The 16,413-nt window shown below is 46.5% G+C and overlaps 1 protein-coding gene across 1 annotated transcript; it reads left to right on the forward strand.

Moving 5' to 3' along the window:
* Positions 1-664: 664 nt before the first annotated feature.
* Positions 665-12,488, forward strand: LOC139761471 (uncharacterized). The gene is made up of 6 exons (XM_071685701.1): positions 665-2,197; positions 7,034-7,249; positions 7,665-9,230; positions 9,764-10,032; positions 10,587-10,703; positions 11,823-12,488. Exons 1-6 carry the CDS (start codon positions 1,780-1,782, stop codon positions 12,171-12,173), a joined length of 2,937 nt encoding a protein of 978 aa, XP_071541802.1. The 5' UTR covers positions 665-1,779; the 3' UTR covers positions 12,174-12,488.
* Positions 12,489-16,413: the final 3,925 nt, after the last annotated feature.

Raw genomic sequence — 16,413 nt, forward strand, 5'->3', positions numbered from 1 at the left:
CAGAGGCCCTGGGTTGGGGGAGGAACGCTCATTGTTTTCTTATGTTATTTTATGAATGATCTTTAATCCCTCTCCTAAATCTTTAGGTCCCTTACAATCAACCCAAAGACGATACACATTGTGTGTGTATGTATTCATATATGTGTGTGTGTGTGTGTGTGTGTGTGTGTGTGTGTGTGTGTGTGTGTGTGTGTGTGTGCGATTATTGTTTTTATTACCATTTTTGTGTGTTATGGGAAAAGAATGTTGCACTCCGTGTTGCCCCGTTGTATAACCTTGTACATAAACCATGTTTTTACTCCTATATGGATATATGTACACACACACACACACACACACACACACACACACGCACACTCCAACGTGTGTGTGCGTATGTGTGTGTGTGTGTGTGTGTGTGTTTGTGTGTGTGTGTGTGTATTTGTGTGTGTGTGTGTGTGTGTGTGTGTGTGTTTGTACACATTCTCGATGAACTACTCGTTCAGTTCTTCCCAGGCGCTTCAGATGTAAGGCACGTCTATAGTGAGTGTCCAGTGGAGACATCTGGTGGTCGATAGCGTCTTGTCCTCCCACCAGTACGGCCGAGACCGCACTAGTCCTGCTGCTGACCTGCTGTGTGGCCCGACCACTGCTCTCGTGGGGCCTCACCCGACCACCTGCCGCCCTCAGCACCACCTGACCTGCTGTGTGGCCCGACCACTGCTCTCGTAGGGCCTCACCCGACCACCTGCCGCCCTCAGCACCACCTGACCTGCTCCCATCACCTATACATCCTTCAGCACAAAGAAGATCGAGAAGGATTGAAGTCAATCCTCGTAATATCAAGACAAACTTAAAAGAAAAAAAGATCGAATACATAACTGAATATCCTAAAAGAACCAAATCCAGCTGGAATATCTTCCTAGTTTGTTTACTTCAATTCGAACTGAATACCCAGCCTGAGCAAGAACGTGACTTGGAACCAAAGTCTTAATTCCAGCTGGGGTCGTGACCCACGTATACAGGATTGCCGATACATTCTGCGCAACACCGCCACCGAGCCACACACTCGACGGGGGAAAACCGACTTATTCCCATAGGCGTCATCCTCAAAGACATCAGCAGGAGTGTGGAGGCCCCCCCAGCACGCCAGGCATAGCCGAATACGTGAGGATTGGACGATCGGAAGTACCTATAGATAGCAGAAAAGAAATAGGAAATAAAAGGAAGGAAAATCATCACGAATTATACGGTACATACCAGAGAGATCCCCAGGTACTTTATGATGAGATCACATTGTGATGAACTGCTGAAAACTTTTCACGGATCAGCAAAACTAATCAACGGAGACAAAGAGAAATTCCAGGAATCTGTCTAGAATCTCTCCAGAGGCAAAATAGCCCGCCAGACAAAGACTTGAAATTCCTAAGGGGACGACGAAATGAATCCGTCGAGTCAGAAAAACACACAGGCCGGCCAGGAACAGAAACATACTATCAACAAATATGCCCGCTAGGGTGATGGACAGACCCAGCTGGTTGAAATCAGTTTCTACGATGTTGAGCGACGGAATGACCAAGATATATGTAACCAGGAATCTAAGAAGCAGGTATGGATGCCTTAGTGAGTGTGGCAACAGGTGTGCTATCTGTATCAAGTGCACAGCGGTTTGGGGGCCTCAGCACTGCAACGACAGGTGTGAAGCAGATTCTGTTAACAAAAAAAAAAAAGACTGAGTGTGAACACAAGAACACATATATAAACTCAGTGTGAAGTTAGTTACTGTTGGACATCACCAGGATGCTGAAGAGCAGATGTGGCGCTTTACACTTCTGGGAGAAGAAACGTGGTTGTCCCTGTGCATATGAGGACATATATGACATCCCAGGTATGCGTGAAGACACGTATAGCGGCCCAGCCGAGCGTGAAAAATGTTGGTCTTCCCTAAATTGCGTGAGGACCGAAGTGGTGGTGGCACCAGTGAACGTGGGGACAGATGTGGCCTCTTCAGGAGGCGTGAGGTCAGGTGTGGCGGCCCCAGAAGGCGTGAGGACAGGTGTAGCGGCCCCAGGAGGAGTGAGGACAGGTGTGGCGGCCCCAGGAGGCGTGAGGACAGGTGTGGCGGCCCCAGGAGGCGTGAGGACAGGTGCAACGCCCCGAGGAAGCGTAAGATCACAGCTGTTGTGGATGAGCGTCCTTCTCGCCTGCTGCACCACAGGTACGTTACCTGGAAGACGTCAGTCGCTGTATCCTTACTCGTTAAACTTTTCTCTTAAAATTGAATTTCCTAATTATTTTTGCAATTTTTTTGTCGATGACTCAAGACAGTACGTATTCTAGATAGAGTTGTATTGTGACAAACATTAATGCTGTATTGAGAACCTTACTGACCCCCTCCTGTGCCTCTACTGATGGAGGATCAGAAGTACTGACGTGAGGGACTGGTGATGTACCCTCGTACCTACTCTCCCATACGTCGTGGGTTTTGCTCTGTGACGCTTAGATGTAACGACGGTCAAGTGGGATCAAGACGAAAAGTATGAACGTGTAAACTTTATTTTTTCAAAAGCTTTAGTTCAGGTGAATCCTAAAGGTGACTTCCTTTGTTTGCGCCACCTTCACAAAAGTTTTGCTGACTTTAGTAAGAATATGTTGCCCTGTAAATAAACGAGCAAAACCGTAAATGGAGACTGAAAAAGAAAAAGAAAAAAATTGATCCATCACTAGACCACAAAAAAGGGTACAGTGTGAGTTGATTAAGTAGCACAGTTTTTCTCTTGTAGTTTATTGCATTGGCGTTTCTTGCCCACGAGATCGGGGAACAACTGTGGAATTCTTCACTGCACTTTAAGGAATATTTCCATGTTTTTAAGTTAATATTTTGGTCACTGACTTAGTAGGTATTTTCATTCGTGTTTATTTCTTATCATTTTGTCGACACAAACTAAGACTGCAGTAAGACTAACTTAAATTTTCATTGTATTTAACATAAGCTTTTTGAATAGTGGCGTCTCACTCTGTCTGCTTGGTGTGAGCAGCGAGAATGACAGGGTCTTTCTTCGAATGGTCGTTCAGTTATTTCCAATCGCAACCCATCATCCCGCCAAAAAGATTGCTGCTGGGAATTCTTTGCGCGACATAAATTTGTGGGCTTCGCGGTTGAATGTCTTGCCGGGCAAAGAAATCTGTGTTCGACAAATCAACTGTGGATTGTACTGTGATAAACAGCGGGCACAAACCCTCGACCAAGACGCACTCCGTAACTAATGGAGCTTCTCTGTATATGCTCGAAACTGAACATTGTCAACTTTACTATTTCATATACGTTTCGATTTTTTTCCACCCTGGACAATGGTACCACAAGTACATGTTAACATTATTTACATTCTCTACCCTCTAGATACGAAATGTTTGCCGGTAACGTATTGTTTTACGACGTTCATCGCACGTTAGGTTAACAGGTCAGGTTAGGTTCCTGGGTTAGTTGCAGGGAAGGTGGCGAAGGGAGGGTATTAAGTTGACATCCATAAATCATAACAATTAGGCCATTCTTTTCCTAAACAAATTTATCCACTGGCTCTGTGTCAGACGAGGATGCGGATGTACGAGAATCTCTGGCAGTATCAACAGGACCAAAAATTATGGTATTCAGCACACACACACACACATACACACACACACACACACACTGTTGTCGACAGCTGTACTTTATCACAACTCGTGTCTTGCCACACGTTCTCTGCTCGTTGGTAACTACATGTAACAGTCTTACCAACGATGAGTGTCTTATTTCCTCTGTTTACATCAGTGTGTCTCACTACTTGTGCATCACTCGTACTGACGAACTATACTGACTCGAACTGCGTCCGAAACAGTAGCGATCTTATCGTTGAAGTGATGCAGCCTCGGTCATCCTTACAACACTACAATCGCAGTAATTTTCGTGAAATTTGGTCCACGTGAATGATACATGGGCACATTCAGTCACTCCTTGTGGTCCACCCACATGAAAACCGTCGTAATTGCAAATTAGGGTTGAAAGTGAAGCAATATAGGACAACTGGTTCATATTCATAAATAACTGCAATAATTCACCAGTTCGGGGCACATTACGCTTCAGTGCATCGCTTCCTGAAAGACTTAGTTAGCAGAGCTTAATGTCGAAATCCCACACATTAAGCTGAGCGCCATTTCTCCAGTTTGACCTAATTGCCTGTTTATATCGCAATGTAAATTCAAATATTTTAAGAAATCTTGGTAATTCAGATGCGCGTTCCACCTTCAACGTGAGTTAGCTACAGGTAATAATCTCCTTGAAAGAAAATAGTAACTAAAATTTTCAACTCCACTGAACTTAACGTTTGTAAATTACAGAGCGAAACTACGTGAAGTCAATAAATGATTTTTCAGCACTACAGGATAATCATGATGTATACTTTGCTCAATATCAGGAGCCCCATTGGCTCTGTTTGACTGGTTGGTTGGTTGTTTGAGCTTCAGAGCAATCAGCCGCCAGGGTCATTATGGCCATCAACGTCACGCTTCATCCACGAACAGAATAATCTTTAATTCACCGGATGTTAAGAATGAGTCAAGGACCACGTACAGTCTCAGTGTGCGTAAGATCCTTAAATTCTTTCCTCTGGCTCTCTCCTAAATCTTACGTAGCTGTTCATTTCCTCTGCAACTCAAGGATAAACACATGAGACTCAGCAGAAATCTTTCCTTAAGTCTCCTAAACTTCCATCATAGCAGCCACTGTGGCCCAACTCAGTGATGATAGACCGATCACTTACAAAGGCAATAACGACCACCTCACGCTGCCTCGCCTGTAGTGAGTTCTCCTTTCAGTTTTTTTCTGATGGACGATCACGCTTCATACCTAAAGAATGTAAACAAACTCCCGCTGGTGTATATAAGCCTTTATCACGCAGGTGACCACACAGGGGGCGATGTGACCCTTCGGAGAAGCGAGGGTGGCGACTGTGTTTGGACAGACCACACAGCAGAAAATCATGATATCGCTTCTCCGGGTAGGGGAACGCCCAGGTGGTCAGTGAGGGTTTATCTTATAGAAAGTGGTTTATTGTCGTATGTGGGTGTAGGAGATGGAGAGAGAGAGAGAGAGAGAGAGAGAGAGAGAGAGAGAGAGAGAGAGAGGTAAACAGAGGGTAAGTACACACTAGCGTATTTCTAAACATGTACGCCCCATGTGGACGCTTCTACTTGTATGCTATTACCTGTCTGTGTATTTGGAAAGGGAGGTTGACACTCGTTGGACCAGCCACTTACCTCCGTCTTACTGTCGCAATTTCCTTGAAATTCCCAGCGGTAATCCCTCAGTTTCTTCCACGGGTTCATAGCCATGTTGCTGGAGACGCCACTTTACGTGTAGTGTTGTGTCCTCTGCTTCTAAACTCTCTTTTAACGTCGATTAGATGATCTATGCTAACGTCATCATGGCATCCTAGAGTTTATCTGTAGTTTATCTTATTTTTTCTTGGTTAAAAGAGAATCTAAACATCATGGGAACAAATGGCGAAAGGCTTCTGGGCCACATAGGATTTGTGTGGGTCTATCTCTTGTGACTTGGAGTATTGTGGCGGCAAAACAAGTTCATCTGCACACAGTCTGGTGGCTGGAGTGTCCTCAGCCCCGTGCGATTCTCAGGCGTCCCATGTTATTTTCTTGAAGGTAAAGTCCCGAGAAATCAGAACTTTTTACCACTACTCGGCATGGCTACCCGTAGCACCGGCCCACATATCAACCTTACTCATGATCTTCGTTGGATTTTGTCGAATATTTCTTTGCCTGGTATGAATTGGTTAAGCGGTTCAGTGTTTAGTAATTATTCATGGGGCTCGTGTGTGTGTGTGTGTGTGTGTGTGTGTGTGCAATGATTCACTTTGTGATGGAGTCTCTCGTGACTTATGGCGTGTACATACGAACTACAGCTTATTTTTTTTTTTTTCGAAATATCGACGTTTACTTACCCTTTTATATTAGCAATCATCATCAGTGGAAGCAACAGACTCACATTTCTCACAGTAAACGTCGACTCCCACGTTGTTGTGAATCATGTTATCAATGTGTACATAAGACAGGTGTGAGCAGTGTAGGAACTTGGGGTAGTGAAGCCTACGTTTACACGCTCCTGACTCACACTTACTTTGTCCTATTGTGACCGACGTGACAAGCGCTTTCCAATATCATTCAGACTTGTGCTTTCACAATACATATTAGAATCCTGAATAGATTACATGGCAAGGGGAGCCATAGCTTCCTGGAAACATCTTTTGAAAAGAAATTATTGCTTCTCGCATCAGTCACTGTTGTCAGCATCTTTGCTCAGTCGTTACTAACATTGATGCCTGTTTTGTATCTACGTCAGGAGGAGGTCAGTTCAGGTCAAGGTGGCACGAGAATCGTCCATGGAAAACAAACTATACAAACACACACAGACACACACACACACACACACACACACACAGCAGTTAGATTAACGACATGATCAATCACTCTCGCTGTACCAGTTCACTCGCTGTAGCAGTTCATGTGTTGAAACAGGTTGTTACTTATTGATCAAAACGCTATACAAACTTACTCGACACAGCAACAACCCATACGTTTCTTGCTTATCATGGTAAGTCTAATGAATATGCTAAACACAAATATATGGTTATGACAAATGATTACATATGTAAACAATACTGCAGACGTCTGCTAGAAATGTATAGCTAGACTGGTCTTCACCGTGTACTTGCCTCACTCAGTATGGTAAGACGCAGGAATACAGTGTAGCTGAATGCAACACATAATGATATTACCATCCAAGTGGACAGTGAAATGTGTGACCTGCATACTGTGCTATCACTTTCACTTACATATACATGTATGGCTGTTCTCCATGCTGACGGGTGCTATATACATACTCTATCACCTTTCTACTACACCTTCCCACCCTACCTCAGGCTTCAGCTGGCTGGTGTTCTCTGTACTAAAGTGTGCTGTACTTATTCTATACCCACTCTACCACCGTCCTACCTCCTCCCAGGCTCCGGCGTGAGGGTGTTCTCGATGCAGACGGACGTGTGGCAGGTGCCGAGGGTGGACGTGTTCCTCAGGATCCACCTGGGGGCTGCTGGGCGCTCGCCCAAGACCTCCGTCAGCGCCCTCACTATCTGCTACCGCTTCCGCAGCGTCGCCTTCACTCACGAGGAAGTTCATCTCTCCTACGCTCTGCCCGGTGCCGCCAACACCATCCTCATGTGTGCGTACTGAACCTGAACTGACCTTTGGGCAGCCAGGCCTGAGAGTCGAGCATTGTGAGGAAAAATAAACTGCCATAAACATGACGTGTCTCCTCCAACACTCGTGTGAGAAGCCGACATAATCCATATTTCTATACAATAGTCGAAGTCACGTAAATTGCTTTCTAAATAAAGGAAATCTATAAGTTTGGCAAATTACTCGTAATACAAAGAAGAAAATGAATCGATTGGTAAAGACAAGATTTAGATAAGTATGTGTGTGTGTGTGCGCGCGTGTGTGTGTGTGTGTAATCTCAAAAACTGATCCAGAGATGGTAAAAGTATTGTAATTATATTTGACGAACATATGTAAGACGAGATTAAACAGGGACACCATTACATGATCATCCAGATCAACAGACATTACTTTTCCAGACCGTCGAGACAAGACACTGAGGGTCCTGCTGAACAACACACGACTGGAAGGACTTGAGGACTACAAGACGCAGATGGAACCCGGCCTCTGGAACCACTACTGCTTGTTGCTGACCCCCAGCACCTACTCTCTCTATATCGAGGGATTCCTGAGGCTTACGGAACCTCACTCATTCCCTCTAGATGGGATCGACCTGCGAGGGATGCTGGTGCTCGGCCAGGAGCAGGATGAGGTAGGCGGCGGGTTCGTCCAGGGAGAGATGTTTTTCGGAAGCTTTGCGCAAGTCGACCTGTGGGGCCGAACGCTGTCGGATCGGGAAATCGAAGACATGGCCAACTGCCGAACAGAAAGTTATGGCGACATTTTCTCTCTTGAACTTGATGATGTGGAAAATTATGATGTCTCTATAGAAGTTGTGTCCCTGGAAGCATTGTGTGTCCGTGAGACCAAATTCGTGATTTATACAGATTCTTTTAACTTTGCTGAGTCAGCAAAGTTTTGTGAGACGACTGGGAGTATGTTGTATTCCCCTCCTACATGTGAAGCTGCTAAGGTCTTCTATAACCGCAGTCTGGAGCTCGCGAGTCTTTGTCCTGATTCATTTTGGATCGGAGTAACTGATGCTGAAGAAGAAGGTGTGTGGCTCGAGGCAGGTAGCAAGAAAATGGCAACCACATGCTTCACTTTTCCACCTAATGGCAAAGAATCGGAGAACTGTGCATCCCTGAGACTTGAAACTGGTCTGTGGGACGACAGATCTTGCGATCATCCACTTCGATGCTTCAGTTGTTTCACAGTGCCTGAGCGGCCTCTGGTGTTGCGAGGCCTCTGTTTCAAAACACCCGCGAGGACTTACTTCGAGATCCTGGGATACAAGAACGATAAACCCTATTTCCATGGCTACTTTGGCTATATTATTTACATGACGGAAGAAAGAGACTGGCAGCTCATAGACACGCGGGAAAACTTGACTCTTGCCACAGGGCATCCCACAGCAGGTTATGGCTACCCAGTAGGGCGCATCAAGTGGACGACGACAACAAAAGTTTGCAACTATGGAACCAACGAGGAGATAGAACTGAGCTTGTCAGTGTGCAACAGCTCAGAGATAGTTTGTTCTGACGGTTCCTGTGTGGCGGCCTGGGCTCGCTGTGACGGCAAGTACCAGTGTGCTGACCTCTCCGACGAGAACTCCTGCCGAGTGATCGCCTTCCCTGCAGGATACCGTCGCCAGCTGGCCCCCATATCGCTAGACCCCGATGTTCCAGAGATCATCAACACCACCCTCAGCTTCCTCCGGTTCCTGACTATCGAGGACACGAAATACTCCATCACGATGGAGTTCATCTTGATGACATCTTGGAGAGATCGCAGACTGAGGTACCACAACCTGAGAGAAGACGCGAGCGCCAACCAGGCGAGCCAGGAAGAGTACGAGAAGGTGTGGCGACCCACCGTCAAGTTCACGAACGTTCTGGACGGCAACGTAAGAGTGGTGGATAAGGAGCTGACAGTAGCCAGGACAGGTGACCCTCTGACCAGGGACTTTAACGAGGTAGCCATCGGTAAGTAGATCTGTCTCTTCCCTTCACCGACGTTACTGAGATGATGAGTTTGTGAGTTGTTTTGCCTTTGAGGATATTGTCGAGGCAAAGTCATGTTCCCGCTACACCCGTCAGATATCTTTTGAAGGTGACCATAAGCTATTGGGTATTGCTTTTCTCTTCGCGTTGTCAAGAAGGTGACCAAATCAAACAAATCTGTGAGCTTCACGAGTAGAGTAGTCGAATTCAAGTTTAAGAAAATGGCATAAACAGACTATACATAGTTCTGCCTTTCAAAGTTTATCTTTAACTCGTATCTTTTTTATCTTTATAGATAAGGGAGACTGTGTGAAGGTAACCCAGTTGATATCTTCAGGCTTTCATATGAGGAAGGGCTCAGATGTACATAGTTTTATTCCAGTAAAATTTCATGAATGTATTCATATTCGTTAATAACGCTAACGGTGCCACACAGTTTCTCAGCAGGGAATGAAATTATAGCACAGACAACGGAATAAGAATCTTACGTCCAATAACTGATTCGTGTTGGGCAGACACAGTGTACGACGGAGAAGCGGCCGTGATCATTGAGACCCAACACGTCAGTGGCGTCTTCGAGTGTCCCTTCGACCTGTACCAGTACCCGTTCGACACCCAGAGATGCTCCGTCATGCTCCGCTTTGGTCGTGACCTGGGCGAGTACATGACGGTGCGGGAGGATAGCACACAGGTGTTGTACCTGGGATCCTCGGCGCTGCCCTCACATGTGGTGGACGACTTCAGCGTCAGGAGAAGCCAGGAGTCACATGGGATCAAGTTGGAGGTATGCGGTTGACGTGGTCATGAAAATATCTCAAAGAAAACTGAATATAGCAGTTACTTCTCACTGTGAATGATGTAGAGAATGATTCCAGGGTGATGATAAACTATTCTCACTACCAAGCCCTCTGAATACTCTCCCCACGGACACAGCTCCCATTAGAACCAGGCTTTCTTGCAACCCTTCCATGGAAATGTCTTCCCTATAATCTTCTTATCGTGCACCTGCCCTTCTTGTTAGCCCAGCCCTCTGCACCCTAACTTGTCTGAGCTTTTTGTACCTTGCCTTCCATATAACCAACATCTTCTGTGCCTCGCATTCTGCCAAGTTTGTAACTCGTCCTCCTCGTACCTTGCACTTTACCCTTCCCCTACCTCACTCTCCTTGTGTCTTGACCTTCTTGCCCTTGGCCTTTCCTGTACCCAGAACCTTCAGTTCCAAGTTCTCCACACACCTGACCTTTCTGTATTCTGCTGACCTTACATCCTGTTCTCTTTGTTACTTGGCTTCTATGTACCTGCCCAAGGTTTAGTAATGCATCCATTATAAAATTTCAGGTTTCCTTCACAATGACACGACGACCCAAGTTCCTGGTGATCAAGCTCTTCATTCCTTCCTTCATGTTGATGATGGTGGGCTACGTCACGCTCTACATTCCCAGGCAGCTTGTACAGGTGTGTCCCTGGGCTGTCTCTTCATTCCCAGGCAGTTTCTGAAGGTGGGTCTCTAGGCTCTATATCTTAAAGCATTTCCTCCACGTGAATCTCTGAGCTTTCTCAAGAGACACAGAACTTTCCACGCGTGGATCTGTACATACGTTACTTTTGAGGAAGCTTCTGATGATGGGGTCTCTGGATCCTCATTATAATGTAAGATCCTTGTCCTCCACGAGCGTCAGTGTCCTCTCCTCAGACCTCGTATCAACAGGTGATATTCTGCCTCATCTTTACATCTGTAGGATTTTTCTACTGTTATGATCCGCGTTGTATCCTCAGAAACATTGTACAAGCAAGTCTCTGAGGCTTATCTAATCCCAAGTGACCTTCTACAGTTGGATATGTACATCTTCTACAGGTGGGTCTGTACATCTTCTACAGGTGGGTCTGTTCACCATCCACGGTTTGATGGGCTTCTCTACCCTGTGGCACCTTGTACATGTGAGGCTTTTGAGTTTCTAATTCTCAAAAACCCTCATCGGTCTGTGTCTGGGTCTGAGTCGCGGGTCTGCTCTGAAACGTTTTCCTTTCCTTAATCTTGATCAAGATGTGTAAACCTGAACAGTATCCTTAACAACATTATTTCCCATTTTCTCATTACTTTACACAATCAATATCAGATTCTGTATTCAACCAAGCTCTGTCAGTATACTGTTAGGAATTAGACTTTTTGATTTAACATTTAAACGTAGCTATGTTTATGTTTACTTGTATCCAGCTTGAAACCTTGGTTTGGCATTTTGAATATTATCTTTGCATCGTGAAGTTTACCATCTAAAAGACGCGAAGACTTCTCCAAGTAAACACTTGTAACTCTTTAAGTTCCTGCATAATGCCCTGGTTACCTTGACAGGCTGTAGCAGTCCGTAGTATCTCATAATTCTTCTTTAATGAAGATTGATATAACACATCTTATGCCTTACCTTATGATCCAGTCATTCTACATTTTCTATGATCAGTCATTCTGAAAACTTCATGTGAAGAGTCGTTTTCTTCACGTTCATTATGCTTAGGAAGACTACGATATATCAGTGGGCGAGGAGTTCCTTGACTAGTGTTGTTGTTTTCCTCCTGCAGGCGAGGTTGGTGCTGAGCCTCACGACCAAACTGGTCCTGTACACGCTCTTCAACCAGGCCTCTTCCTCCCTCCCTGACACCGCCTACGTCAAGCTCATTGACATCTGGTTCTTCTTCTGCATCTGTACCCTCTTCTTCATCATCCTTTTCCATGTATTCGTCGACTTCCTTCCCGAAGCCAGCGCGCGAGTGTTTGAGGTTGGAGTTCCACTTGAACAGAAGAAATGGAGTTGGTGCCCCTACCTGAATCTTACAGCAGATGCATCACTAAGATTTGTGAGGTACTTTCTCATCCCGGTCATCACCGCCATCTTCTTGGTCGTCTACTGGTCAATGCTTGTGACCTCTTGACCCTGACGGAGCCTCTGGTTATCTTCAGGAAAGATATTTAGGATTATATCTTCATGAAATTACAAGACTAAGCATTTATGTGTCTGTCACAAATATAAGCATCAAAAACAAATTAATAAAATATAATGATAGATGATCCATGTTAGCCAAATCAGTATAGTATTTAGAATGTAATTAGATTTACTTTGCCATGACAGTCTTGATAAGTTACTTTTTTACCCCAAATGTCAACGTGACCTGGGTGTGTTAAGGAGCGGCAGTAAGATAAGGCTAGAGATGTCAACTTCATCTCTTTAGAACTGTCACAAGATATTGACAGACTGGACTAAATCGTCCCTTGAATACCAGACACCAAGAACCAGGGAGCAAACATAAGGCACCAAGTACAGACACAAGACACAAAGCATCAGGCACTGGACACCAGGTACCAGACACCAAGAACCAGGGAGCAAACATAAGGCACCAAGTACAGACACAAGACACAAAGCATCAGGCACTGGACACCAGGTACCAGACACCAAGAACCAGGGAGCAAACATAAGGCACCAAGTACAGACACAAGACACAAAGCATCAGGCACTGGACACCAGGTACCAGACACCAAGAACCAGGGAGCAAACATAAGGCACCAAGTACAGACACAAGACACAAAGCATCAGGCACTGGACACCAGGTACCAGACACCAAGAACCAGGGAGCAAACATAAGGCACCAAGTACAGACACAAGACACAAAGCATCAGGCACTGGACACCAGGTACCAGACACCAAGAACCAGGGAGCAAACATAAGGCACCAAGTACAGACACAAGACACAAAGCATCAGGCACTGGACACCAGGTACCAGACACCAAGAACCAGGGAGCAAACATAAGGCACCAAGTACAGACACAAGACACAAAGCATCAGGCACTGGACACCAGGTACCAGACACCAAGAACCAGGGAGCAAACATAAGGCACCAAGTACAGACACAAGACACAAAGCATCAGGCACTGGACACCAGGTACCAGACACCAAGAACCAGGGAGCAAACATAAGGCACCAAGTACAGACACAAGACACAAAGCATCAGGCACTGGACACCAGGTACCAGACACCAAGAACCAGGGAGCAAACATAAGGCACCAAGTACAGACACAAGACACAAAGCATCAGGCACTGGACACCAGGTACCAGACACCAAGAACCAGGGAGCAAACATAAGGCACCAAGTACAGACACAAGACACAAAGCATCAGGCACTGGACACCAGGTACCAGACACCAAGAACCAGGGAGCAAACATAAGGCACCAAGTACAGACACAAGACACAAAGCATCAGGCACTGGACACCAGGTACCAGACACCAAGAACCAGGGAGCAAACATAAGGCACCAAGTACAGACACAAGACACAAAGCATCAGGCACTGGACACCAGGTACCAGACACCAAGAACCAGGGAGCAAACATAAGGCACCAAGTACAGACACAAGACACAAAGCATCAGGCACTGGACACCAGGTACCAGACACCAAGAACCAGGGAGCAAACATAAGGCACCAAGTACAGACACAAGACACAAAGCATCAGGCACTGGACACCAGGTACCAGACACCAAGAACCAGGGAGCAAACATAAGGCACCAAGTACAGACACAAGACACAAAGCATCAGGCACTGGACACCAGGTACCAGACACCAAGAACCAGGGAGCAAACATAAGGCACCAAGTACAGACACAAGACACAAAGCATCAGGCACTGGACACCAGGTACCAGACACCAAGAACCAGGGAGCAAACATAAGGCACCAAGTACAGACACAAGACACAAAGCATCAGGCACTGGACACCAGGTACCAGACACCAAGAACCAGGGAGCAAACATAAGGCACCAAGTACAGACACAAGACACAAAGCATCAGGCACTGGACACCAGGTACCAGACACCAAGAACCAGGGAGCAAACATAAGGCACCAAGTACAGACACAAGACACAAAGCATCAGGCACTGGACACCAGGTACCAGACACCAAGAACCAGGGAGCAAACATAAGGCACCAAGTACAGACACAAGACACAAAGCATCAGGCACTGGACACCAGGTACCAGACACCAAGAACCAGGGAGCAAACATAAGGCACCAAGTACAGACACAAGACACAAAGCATCAGGCACTGGACACCAGGTACCAGACACCAAGAACCAGGGAGCAAACATAAGGCACCAAGTACAGACACAAGACACAAAGCATCAGGCACTGGACACCAGGTACCAGACACCAAGAACCAGGGAGCAAACATAAGGCACCAAGTACAGACACAAGACACAAAGCATCAGGCACTGGACACCAGGTACCAGACACCAAGAACCAGGGAGCAAACATAAGGCACCAAGTACAGACACAAGACACAAAGCATCAGGCACTGGACACCAGGTACCAGACACCAAGAACCAGGGAGCAAACATAAGGCACCAAGTACAGACACAAGACACAAAGCATCAGGCACTGGACACCAGGTACCAGACACCAAGAACCAGGGAGCAAACATAAGGCACCAAGTACAGACACAAGACACAAAGCATCAGGCACTGGACACCAGGTACCAGACACCAAGAACCAGGGAGCAAACATAAGGCACCAAGTACAGACACAAGACACAAAGCATCAGGCACTGGACACCAGGTACCAGACACCAAGAACCAGGGAGCAAACATAAGGCACCAAGTACAGACACAAGACACAAAGCATCAGGCACTGGACACCAGGTACCAGACACCAAGAACCAGGGAGCAAACATAAGGCACCAAGTACAGACACAAGACACAAAGCATCAGGCACTGGACACCAGGTACCAGACACCAAGAACCAGGGAGCAAACATAAGGCACCAAGTACAGACACAAGACACAAAGCATCAGGCACTGGACACCAGGTACCAGACACCAAGAACCAGGGAGCAAACATAAGGCACCAAGTACAGACACAAGACACAAAGCATCAGGCACTGGACACCAGGTACCAGACACCAAGAACCAGGGAGCAAACATAAGGCACCAAGTACAGACACAAGACACAAAGCATCAGGCACTGGACACCAGGTACCAGACACCAAGAACCAGGGAGCAAACATAAGGCACCAAGTACAGACACAAGACACAAAGCATCAGGCACTGGACACCAGGTACCAGACACCAAGAACCAGGGAGCAAACATAAGGCACCAAGTACAGACACAAGACACAAAGCATCAGGCACTGGACACCAGGTACCAGACACCAAGAACCAGGGAGCAAACATAAGGCACCAAGTACAGACACAAGACACAAAGCATCAGGCACTGGACACCAGGTACCAGACACCAAGAACCAGGGAGCAAACATAAGGCACCAAGTACAGACACAAGACACAAAGCATCAGGCACTGGACACTAGGTACCAGACACCAAGAACCAGGGAGCAAACATAAGGCACCAAGTACAGACACAAGACACAAAGCATCAGGCACTGGACACCAGGTACCAGACACCAAGAACCAGGGAGCAAACATAAGGCACCAAGTACAGACACAAGACACAAAGCATCAGGCACTGGACACCAGGTACCAACACCAGACTCCTACCTGTCATGATGAGATGACAAGTGAGGAGAGTTGCATCAACATACAAGGGGATCTAGACAGACTACGAAGTTGGTCTGATAACATGGTTGGTGAAAATCATCCCGACTCTATATAATGTAGTGATGTGAAGCTCAGTGAAAGATGACCTCAATGTGGATATTATCTAGCAAGAAATAACCTTCAGGATATGTGCGTGTGAGGAAGACATAAGAGTCGACGTCGTCCCTGACCAGTCGCTGCTGTCTCGTATTAGAATATTAAAGAAGGCAAACTGTCTCCTGGTCAGTATCAGTACAGCTTTGGTCTCAAGTTGTGCATGGGAGGACCGTGCTTGGTATCGAGTCGTGTACTGGTGGTGGATCATAGATAGACTCTAATATTGCACTGATGGGCCGTGCCTGGCCCCAGTCATGCACTGATGGGCCGTGCCTGGCCCCAGTCATGCACTGATGGGCCGTGCCTGGCCCCAGTCATGCACTGATGGGCCGTGCCTGGCCCCAGTCATGCACCGGTAGGCCGTGCTTGGTTCTCGGAAGGTGCTCTCAGTCACTGTGCCGTCCGTGAACACTAACAGTGACAGCAGTGCTGGCCAATAAGAACAGTGATCATTCTGCTGGCCAACAAGACCAGTGGCCGCAGTG

Source organism: Panulirus ornatus, chromosome 40 (assembly GCF_036320965.1).
Source record: "Panulirus ornatus isolate Po-2019 chromosome 40, ASM3632096v1, whole genome shotgun sequence".
NCBI lineage: Eukaryota > Metazoa > Arthropoda > Malacostraca > Decapoda > Palinuridae > Panulirus > Panulirus ornatus.

Coding starts and splice junctions, on each gene's coding strand:
- LOC139761471 (XM_071685701.1), top strand. CDS start 1,780: ATGCTGAAGAGCAGATGTGGCGCTTTACACTTCTGGGAGAAGAAACGT. Junction 7,250..7,664: donor CGCCAACACCATCCTCATGT/GTGCGTACTGAA, acceptor TTACTTTTCCAG/ACCGTCGAGACAAGACACTG. Junction 9,231..9,763: donor CTTTAACGAGGTAGCCATCG/GTAAGTAGATCT, acceptor CGTGTTGGGCAG/ACACAGTGTACGACGGAGAA.